This window comes from Oncorhynchus keta, chromosome 24, assembly GCF_023373465.1.
Source record: "Oncorhynchus keta strain PuntledgeMale-10-30-2019 chromosome 24, Oket_V2, whole genome shotgun sequence".
NCBI classification, from domain to species: domain Eukaryota; kingdom Metazoa; phylum Chordata; class Actinopteri; order Salmoniformes; family Salmonidae; genus Oncorhynchus; species Oncorhynchus keta.
The window spans coordinates 33,793,755-33,804,082 of NC_068444.1; the positions used below are offsets into that span (position 1 = coordinate 33,793,755).

The 10,328-nt window shown below is 42.0% G+C and overlaps 1 protein-coding gene across 5 annotated transcripts; it reads right to left on the reverse strand.

The window, feature by feature from the left end:
* Positions 1 to 964: 964 nt before the first annotated feature.
* nme2a (NME/NM23 nucleoside diphosphate kinase 2a) lies at positions 965 to 8,132 on the reverse strand. Of its 5 annotated transcripts, none has more exons than XM_035734503.2 (5): positions 7,947 to 8,132; positions 2,941 to 3,113; positions 1,873 to 1,974; positions 1,501 to 1,613; positions 965 to 1,253 (listed from the first exon to the last, which is right to left on the reverse strand). In XM_035734503.2, the coding sequence occupies exons 2-5, from the start codon at positions 3,064 to 3,066 to the stop codon at positions 1,139 to 1,141; spliced, it is 456 nt and encodes a 151-aa protein (XP_035590396.1). In that variant the 5' UTR covers positions 3,067 to 3,113; positions 7,947 to 8,132; the 3' UTR covers positions 965 to 1,138. The 5 variants fall into 5 exon arrangements, with proteins under 5 accessions (XP_035590396.1, XP_035590397.1, XP_035590395.1 ...); XM_035734504.2 differs by lacking the exon at positions 7,947 to 8,132 and adding an exon at positions 6,441 to 6,831; XM_035734502.2 differs by lacking the exon at positions 7,947 to 8,132 and adding an exon at positions 3,861 to 5,119 and having other exon boundaries at positions 1,785 to 1,974.
* Positions 8,133 to 10,328: the final 2,196 nt, after the last annotated feature.

The following is a 10,328-nucleotide window of genomic DNA, read 5'->3' on the forward strand; positions in this document are numbered from 1 at the left end:
CCCTTCACTGCAACTAAGGGGCCTTGTTCGGACCATGAAAAACAGCCACACAACATTATTCCTCCACCAAACTTTACAGTTGGCACTATGCATTGGGGCAGGTAGCATTCTTCTGGCGTCCGCCAAACCCAGATTCATCTGTTAGACTGCCAGATGGTGAAGCGGGATTAATCACGGCAGAGAACGCGTTTCCACTGCTCCAGAGTCTGTGAGCTTTACACCACTTCAGCCCACGCTTCGCATTGCGCATGGTGATCTTAGGCTTGTGTGCGGCTGCTAACGATTGTAACTCCGATGTCACTTCCCCATGCAGTGGACCCAGTGCGTCTCCAGAGTCCTGCAATGAAACTGACTACAGAGATCCGCCAGCCTCAGGTGCTTCCAGTGCTCCACACCACATGCACGTCTGATAGACATCTTGGGTCAAATCTTCCCCAGTGACACAGGTACCATTTTAAGCATACAGTATGTGTGTGATACCTCCTTTGAGCCTTTGTGTCATCCCAGGTCCCAAAATGCTTGTCCACCATTAGGTTGACCGTTTACTCACCTGAGCAAGGCAGCAGATCCACAGTTAATCCCAACCTAGGTTTAATGCGCCGGCTAATCCCTCTTAATATTGTCAGTGACCTGGCCAGGCCTGCTAATGTTTGAACTGTCAATGTGGCCAGCAGGACTGAGGCCCACAGGACGGTGATGCACCAATGAACCCTATCAACCTATTGTAGGCCATGTCAGATCAAGAGCAGTTCATTGGGTGGCTGTTGAAAGAAAAGGGTTTTCATGATGTGAGGTAGATGAAATAAAATCCCTGCTTTCCACAAAACACAGTTGGAAGTTTCCCTGAATCACGAAGGAATGAGCAAGAAATCCAGAATCCTCCATCCAGGATTTCTGGAAAACCTGGGAATTTCAGTAAGGTTATCAGATTTTGTCAACCCCTAGCAAGAACAAGAAAAAAAGATGGGGTTGTGAGTTTTTTATTGGAAAGCTCAGTTGAACAAAACAGGCAGTCTAACACATTTACCATAGTAAATGGTCCTCAGTCGCCAGCTAGAGTAGGATGAAGTTGTCTCTGATCTAAGGCCAGTTTTACATTTCCCCTCCTAGTCCTACTGGTTAGGGTTAGGGTCCTAGATCAGTAGAGCCAGCTGGTAGAGCAGCTAGTGTAGCTGCAAAGCTCCTCAGGTTTGAACCACAGGTTGATCTCTGTGTTGGCACTCTCTATTGAGTCACTGCCATGGATGATGTTCCTGAAAACAACAAGGGAAGAAAGATGGAGACTTAACGATGGGTTAATTAGTGTCTCTGGATAGAGTTTAGCAAGTACCGGACTTGTCCAAGTAATGTCAATGATCAAAAAAGCACGAGGTTTTAAAATATCAACACACGTTTACTTAGTAAATGCTTTTGTGTGTTATCTGTTGTGTGTGTGTAATTAAACGCGGCTTTCTTTTCTTGTTGTATCATGTGCAGTGGTGTGGCGCGATGAATTTTCACCTGCCCACTTGGATGCAGTAGTCCCCTCGGATGGTGCCGGGTTTGGAGTCTGCAGGGTTGGTCTCTCCCAGCATCACTCTGCCTGTCTTCACCACGTTGAACCCTTCCCACACCTGGCACCCACACACAGATGGATAACACTGTACTATCCAAGTACGCTTTATGATCTTCCATTTCGATGCGCAGCGGTCAAATACATTTCAAAATACGAGTACTAATGTGAATATCTGACAGTGGTACAGGTAGTGAACGCATGCACGGTGAAATGGTATTAGAAGCCTTACAGTGTGCAGGCTTTTCTGTGTTCTTGCAGGGGAAACTAGACCAGTTGCACCACTCGTCAATGAACACAACGAGGAAAGTCTCTCCTACCATGGCAACCACTGGTCCTGAGGTCATGTAGCTGACGAGGCCTGGGAAGAAGGGTCTGTCCTCCAGGTCAGCGTAGTGCTCCCTCAGCAGAGACTCCGGGGCCTGGGTTAGTCAGACACGACAACACACAACAGGTAGTCAGAACCATCAATAAACAATCAATAATCCACCAGAACCATAGATGCCCAAGAGGCAGATCACAGCAAAATACAGCGGGCCATGTTGGAACACCAGTGGTTGAATAGCAGAAGTAAAGCAGTGGAGGCTGCTGAGGTGAGGACGGTTCATTATAAATGACTGGAACGGAGCTAATGGAATGCTATCGAACCCCTGGAAACCATGTGTTTGATACCATTCCACCTATTCCGCTCCAGCCATTACCACGAGCCCATCCTCCCCAATTAAGGTGCCACCAACCTCCTGTGGAGTAAAGGATCCTGTAACAGTCATGTTGCAACAAAACAAGGGTTTCGTAAAGCTATAGCCTAAATCTGGATACACTCTGCTATAGTGTATATAGCATCAATCGCATGAAGTCACTAGAGTTTATAACTAGGTAACCGTTGAGTGCATGTGTTTAACCTTTAAACAGCCCATTGCAAACAGTGACTATTATCGGTGGGCACTTCTGATCCCTGGGTTCGTAGGTCACAAGGCAGCCGTCTTTGGCCACAGACCAACGCAGACAGGATCAGGAGACCTATGCTAAACATACATGTGGCTAAGAAAAGCCAGGATGCTAATCTGCTCACTAGGACCTACCTCAAGGACTAGATGAAGTCCTACTGCACTGTATGCACAAACAATGTGTATTGTATGCCCAAACAACGTGTATTGTATGCCCAAACAACGTGTATTGTATGCCCAAACAATGTGTATTGGCAGTTATTGCTTAGACGATTTGTGTGTTTATTTAAAAAAACTGTCAGCCTGTTTACATACTGTTAAACAGGCCTGCCATTCAGTCCTACTTATTGGCTATACCATTTTGTCTGGTAATGCTCTGAAAGTGCATAGGACTACAGCCTACATATAAAATAACAGATTCCATTAAGTAGAATGACGTACCTGGACAAATTTCATCCCCACCATTTTGAAGCCCTTTAGCTCAAATCGCTTGATGATTTCGCCAACAAGCCTCCTCTGAACTCCATCTGGCTTGATGGCAATGAATGTCCGCTCCTCGTTCGACATGGCGCTACGAGGACAGGAGATAAGGAGTAGAGAGAAGAGAGAGAAGGCTACACAGTGACAGAGGAGAGTGTGATATGAGACAGACAGAGCGGGAAGGAGGGGGTTAAGAGATTGAGGGGATGGAAGAGAGAGAGGATAGAAAAGAGAGAGAGGCGAATTCCACCAACTGTAAGAAAACGTTACGCACATTTGGCACATTCAGTTTGGGGTCGCGGTGCCGCGGCCCCTGACTCCCATCATGGGACAATCTCATGAACGGGGCCAATGACACTGCGCACACTGGACCCCCTTAGCAAGGTAACCCCTCTGCCTTCGCATTTGAAGCCTGACAACTGTCATGCTCCGTGGCGTCTTTGACCAGCTGCCAGAAGGTAATCTACCTAATCACCCGCATCAAAATCACCTTCGTGGATGATTTGTTCCAACGCATTTCCTAACAACACTGAGCAAATAAAATGTAATAAAATACCACAGCACTAAATGTTTATTCACAAAATACTGATAGGATAATATCCCGAGTGACGAACATGTGCCTCTCCAGGTAAAACTACGCAGAAAATCACTCACCAAAATGAAATGCATTCACACCAGATGACATATCGCCATAGGAGAGTGTACAAGAGCTACCAATAGCCTATAACATGTTTCCCGAGATATTAAAAGACTAAATATCCCAAATAAAAATTAAACAAGGTTCCAACTAGGTCTATTCCAGTAAGATATAGACATATAATATCAGTTAAATAGGTCACAAACAGGTAGACTATACTATAGCTACAATAGCTTTACTATACCTTGACAACTGATCCTCCGGGTTAGTGACTGACAGGGAGCTGGGCAGGTTATTTTCGCTAATGCGGTGCTTTCAGTAATCCCAATGCAGATTGCAGGAGCGCTAATGGGTTTTACACATGGAGGCGCCCACTGGGCAAAAACTGGTTGAAAACATGGTTTCCACATCATGCAAAAAAGCAATGTGATGACGTTGAATCAACATGGATTTGCAAAATATCATCAATGTAAGGGAGTTATTGATTTTTTAAAACCTAAATCCAATGACGGCATTTTTTGTTTTCACGTTTAATTCACATTAGTTGACAACAACCAAATATATGTGAGCAAGACAAAGGAGTTGATCGTGGACTACAGGAAAAGGAGGGCCGAACAGGCCCCAATTAACATCGACGGGGCTGCAGTGGAGTGGGTCCAGAGTTTCAAGTTCCTTGGTGTCCACATCCCCAACAAACTATCATGGTCCAAACACTCCAAGAAAAGTTGTGAAGAGGGAACGACAACACCTTTTCCCCCTCAGGAGACTGAAAAGATTTGGCATGGGTACCCAGATCTGCAAGAAGTTCAACAGCTGCACCATCGAGAGCATCCTGACCGGTTGCATCACCGCCTGGTATGGCAACTGTTTAGCATCTGACCATAAGGCGCTACAGAGGATAGTGCATATGGTCCAATACATCACTGGGACCTATAGACTAGGCGGTGTCAGAGGAAGGACCCAAACATTTTCTGCTGAACAATTAATCAAATGGCCATTGACGACCCCACCCTTTGTTTTTACACTGCTGGTACACGCTGTTTATTATCTAAGCATTGTCACTTCACCCCTACCTACATGTACAAATGACCTCGACTAACCTGTACCCCCGCACATTGACTCGGTACTGGTACCCCCTGTATATGTTATTGTTATTTTATTGTGTTACTTTTTATTGTATTTTTTTTTTTACTTTAGTTTATTTAGTAAATATTTTCTTAACTCTATTTCTTGAACTGCATTGTTGGTTAAGGGCTTCTAAGTAAGCATTTCATGGTAAGGTACCTTCTGTATTCGGCGCATGTGACAAATACAATTTGATTTGATCAAAACTAAACGTTGAAATGACGTCTGTGCCCAATGGGCGGGGACTGGCAAACTGGTTCATGGAAAGCCATTAGAAGTAGAGGTCGACCGATTATGATTTTTCAACGCTGATACCGATACCCGATACCGATTATTGGAGGACCAAAAAAGCTGATGCCGATTAATCGGACAATTTTTTTCCCCCCTTTTTTGTAATAATGACAATTACAACAATACTGAATTAACACTTATTTTAACTTAATATAAAACATCAATAAAACCAATATAGCCTCAAATAAATAATGAAACATGTTCAATTTGGTTTAAATAATGCAAAAACAAAGTGTTGGAGAAGAAAGTAATATGTGCCATGTAAAAATGTGTGCCATGTAAAAGAGCTAACGTTTAAGTTCCTTGCTCAGAACATGAGAACATATGAAAGTTGGTGGTTCCTTTTAACATGCGACTTCAATATGCCAAGGTAAGAGGTTGTAGGTTGTAGTTAATATAGTATTTACAGGACTATTTCTCTCCATACCATTTGTATTTCATATACCTTTGACTATTGGATGTTCTTATAGGCACTTTAGTATTGCCAGTGTAACAGTATAGAGCTGCTGGCAAAACACAGGATAGTGCTGTTTGAATGAATGCTTACAAGCCCGCTGCTGCCTACCCATCACTCAGTCAGACTGCCCTATCAAATCATAGGCTTAATTATAACATAATAACACACAGAAATACGAACCTTTGGTTATTAATATGGTCGAATCCAAAAACTATCATTTCAAAAACAAAACGTTTATTATTTCAGTGAAATACGGAACCGTTCGGTATTTTATCTAACGGATGGCATCCCTAAGTCTAAATACTGCTGTTTCATTGTACAACCTTCAATGTCATGTCATAATTAAGTAAAATTCTGGCAAATTAGTTTGCAACGAGCCAAGCGGACAAAACTGTTGCATATACCCTGACTCTGCGTGCAATGAACGCAAGAGAAGTGATACAATTTCACCTGGTTAATATTGCCTGCTAACCTGGATTTCTTTTAGCTAAATATGCAGGTTTAAAAATATATACTTCTGTGTATTGATGTTTATGGTTAGGTACAGTCGTGCAACGATTGTGCTTTTTTCGCAAATGCACTTTTGTTAAATCATCCCGTTTGGCGAAGTTGGCTGTCTTTGTTAGGAAGAAATAGTCTTCACACAAGTCGCAACAAGCCAGGCCGCCCAAACTGCTGCATATACCCTGACTCTGTTGCAAGAGAAGTGACACAATTTACCTAGTTAAAATAAATTAATGTTCGCAGGCAATATTAACTAAATATGCAGGTTTAAAAATATATACTTGTGTATTGATTTTAAGAAAGGCATTGATGTTTATGGTTAGGTACACATTGGAGCAACGGCAGTCCTTTTTCGCGAATGCACACCATCGATTATATGCAACGCAGGACACGCACATGATTGATTGTTTTTTTACAAGATAGGTTTAATGCTAACTAGCAACTTACCTTGGCTTCTTACTGCATTCGCATAACAGGCAGGCTCCTCGTGGAGTGCAACAAGAGGCAGGTGGTTAGAGTGTTGGACTAGTTAACTGTAAGGTTGACAGATTGAATCCCTGAGCTGACAAGGTAAGAAAGAATCTGTCGTTCTGCCCCTGAACAAGGCAGTTAACCCACCGTTCCTAGGCCGTCATTGAAAATAAGAATGTGTTCTTAACGGACTTGCCTAGTGGTAAAAAATATTAGAAAAATCGGCCAAAAATACCGATTTCCAATTGTTATGAAAACTTCAAATTGGCCCTAATTAATCGACCATTCCGATGAATCGGTCGACCTCTACTGGGAATATTGAAGACTCATGTTAAAAGGAACCACCAGCTTTCATATTTTCTCATGTTCTGAGCAAGGATCTCAAACATGAGCTTTTTTCCCATGGCACATATTGCACTTTTACGCTCTTTTCCAACACTGTGTTTTTGCATTATTTAAACCAAATTGAACATGTTTCATTATTTATTTGAGACTAAATTGATTTTATTTATGTATTAAATTAAGTTAAAATAAAAGTGTTCATTGTTCATTCAGTATTGTTGTAATTGTCATTATTAGAAATATATATATATATATATATATATAAAATCGGTATTGGCTTTTTTTTTTTTGGGGGGGTCCTCCAATAATCGGTATAGTCATTGAAAAATGCAGCGACCCTGGTTTATAAACGCAGATATTGACTCTGCCACATAAGCATGCTTTAGTGGCACAGTATATGGTGCGCGTTTGGCTTTTGGCTGGGTTCGAGCCGCTCTCCCTGCCTGTTTCATTACGTTGGTGTCAGAAGTGGTAGTGATGTAATGAAACAAGACAAGGATTCCTGCCTGCTTCATGGTAGAACAACATTTTCTCTCAGCAAATTTCTGCAGGCCCACCCACCAACTAATTACTGGCTATGCTTCTGTAATGAGTGATTATACAGAAATAATAATAATGTCCATAACCACTGTGGACACAAATAGTACCATTAACAGGGCTAAACAAGCAGGCTGGTACAAGCAGGCTGGTACAAGCAGGCTTCAATTAGCAAAATAGCGCGCGCGCCTGCAAGCACAACCACACTGCCATGAGGCAAAGGCACACACACTAGCATGATGTAGCATATTACACTTAATTGTAGCACTAACAAAGCAATGCCGCTGCATTTGCATGTAACCACATAAGGTCACAACTAAGTAATAACCATTAACTAATATTCAGGATGCAAACAATGTGAGCAAATAGTAGGCCTATACAAACATCAAAGAGAAGCCATATCAGGCGAACAGCTAGTCTAGCAATCTCCCATTACTCAACAGATAAAGGTGAAATGAACACCACTAATGGCAATTAACACTCCGAGCTTTCAATAGAATTGACATTTAAGTCATTTAGCAGACGCTCTTATCCAGAGCGACTTACAAATTGGTGCATTCACCTTATGACATCCATTACGATATAACCTCAAACAATACTCACTAGTATCTGAACGCACACAAAACTGTTGTAGAAAAGTTGGGAACCACTCTTCAGATGGTCACCCTCACTAAGCGATCTCACCAAAGTTCTTTTATAACTAAACCTCAAGGAGTTTTAACCATATAATGGATAAAAGAGTAAACTGCATGAGTGGCGAGCAGTGTTCCCCTCATGTGTCTGAAGCTTCCCGGTGGTCCCAGAGAGCAAATCAAGTGCACTAGGCCTACTGCTGGCCAATCAGATGGCTTAGATGACCGTGTCTGCATTAACGTATCAGGCATAAAATAACCATGGCTAGAGAGTGTCAACGAATACAGCAAAGAGATGCTGTTTTTATGAGTGTGGTCATGCTGAAGTTCCTTCTCAGCAATGTCAACACTTTTATAAGGCATAACATGGGTGTTCTTCCTATTTCCACTCGGCTCTACAACAAACACTGCAGCAGTAATGAGTAGGAAAGTGTATCTTGCATTGTTGTTATTATTAGCGGCTTGGGTCTTTTTTAATATCAAGGAATATTTCACTTTCTCTGTTCAAAGGAGTAACAACAGAAGTTTGTACATGAGGCAGAAATAATGAGATGCGACTCGAGTTTTGCAATCAGCTGGAAGATGGTGTCCCCTTTTGGTCAGTGTTAGTGCAGAAAAGGGAGAGCTGAGGGATGTTGAGAGACCAACCCTCAGCCCTAATCTATGGATTTCACATGACTGAGAATACAGATAAGCATCTGTTGGTCACATATACTTGAAAGAAAATGGGCCTCACAATGGATCTCAGGATCTCGCACAGTATTTCTGTGCATCCAAATTGCCATCAATAAAATTCAATTGTGTTTGTTGTCGGTAGCTTATGCCTGCCCATACCATAAACCCACCGCCACCATGGGGCACTCTGTTCACAACATTGACATCAGCAAATCGCTCGCCCACATGACGCCATCCATGTGGTCTGCGGTTGTGAGGCCAGTTGGACATACTGCCAAATACTCTAAAACGACATTGGAGGCAACTTATGGTAGAGAGATGAACATTAAATTCTCTGGCAACAGCGCTGGTGGACATTCCTGCAGTCAGCATGACAATTGCATGCTCCCTCAACTTGAGACACCTGTAAGCGTTGTGTTGTGTGACAAAACATTTTATTGTCCCCAGCACAAAGTGCACCTGTGTAATGATCATGTTGTTTATTCAGCTTCCTGATATGCCAAAGCTGTCACGTGGATGGATTATTTTGGCAAGGAAGAAATGCTTTTTAAACAAATTTGTACACAACATTTGAAAGAAATAAGCTTATTGTGCCTATGGAACATTTCTGGGATCTTTTATTTCAGTTCATGAAACATGGGACCAACACTTTACATTGCGTTTATATTTTTGATTAGTGTAATAGGCTACATTTTTGACTCAATCTATATACTGTTTTTACTATAGACTACACATTGGTGAATTTAACTTGATTCAAAGATAATTGGGCGAAAATATTGCATGGAATTTAATTTAAAAAATGTACTCTCAGGCAAGGAAAATAAACAAAAACTGAGTTGAGAAAAAGGCAGCCTACTACAGACAGTAGAGTCTATGTGTACAAAGCATACTTGTAATGACCTGTTGGGATTGGCATAGTTTGGTTATCACTCACAATGAAGGATGTGTCACCTTGCAGCAACAACACAGGTATTGGAACAAACAATTCTGAAAATCAACCTGCAATTGAGCATGCTGGGAAATATGATAATGATGGGTGAGGTTTTGAGCAAACATTCATTTGTAATTTTACTCAACAAGGTTGTTCAAATTCCGCTCACTTTGAGCAGAGTTTGTTGATTCAACATACAATTTTAAGGCAACCAGCTGCAATAGGATTCTGAGTCGGCGCAAAATTTGTGCATATAGCTGAACCAACATACAGTATTGCTTTCCAAAGACAAACATGCATTTGTAAAACGACTCAACAAGTAATATGCATTCAGCTAACTGTGAGGAATTTTGTTGAGTAAAAAAACGTTCACGCATTAACTCAATTTCTCTTCTCTTTTCTCTGTGTACCTCAATTATGTCACTCTTGCTGCTGGTGATTCTCTGATCCACCTCTACGCAGACGACACCATTCTGTATACTTCTGGCCCTTCTTTGGACACTGTGTTAACTAACCTCCAGACGAGCTTCAATGCCATACAACTCTCCTTCCGTGGCCTCCAACTGCTCTTAAATGCAAGTAAAACTAAATGCATGCTCTTCAACCTATCGCTGCACACACCTGCCCGCCCGTCCAGCATCACTACTCTGGACGGTTCTGACTTAGAATGTGGACAACTACAAATACCTAGGTGTCTGGTAAGACTGTAAACTCTCCTTCCAGAATCACATTTAGCATCTCCAATCC

Excerpts from the sequence above, each read along its gene's own strand:
- nme2a (XM_035734501.2), bottom strand. The coding sequence starts at position 4,029 with ATGATGTGGAAACCATGTTTTCAACCAGTTTTTGCCCAGTGGGCGCCT. Across the intron at positions 1,975-2,940 it reads TGGGGATGAAATTTGTCCAG|GCCCCGGAGTCTCTGCTGAG; the intron begins GTACGTCATTCT and ends TGACTAACCCAG. Across the intron at positions 1,254-1,500 it reads TACTGCATCCAAGTGGGCAG|GAACATCATCCATGGCAGTG; the intron begins GTGAAAATTCAT and ends TGTTGTTTTCAG.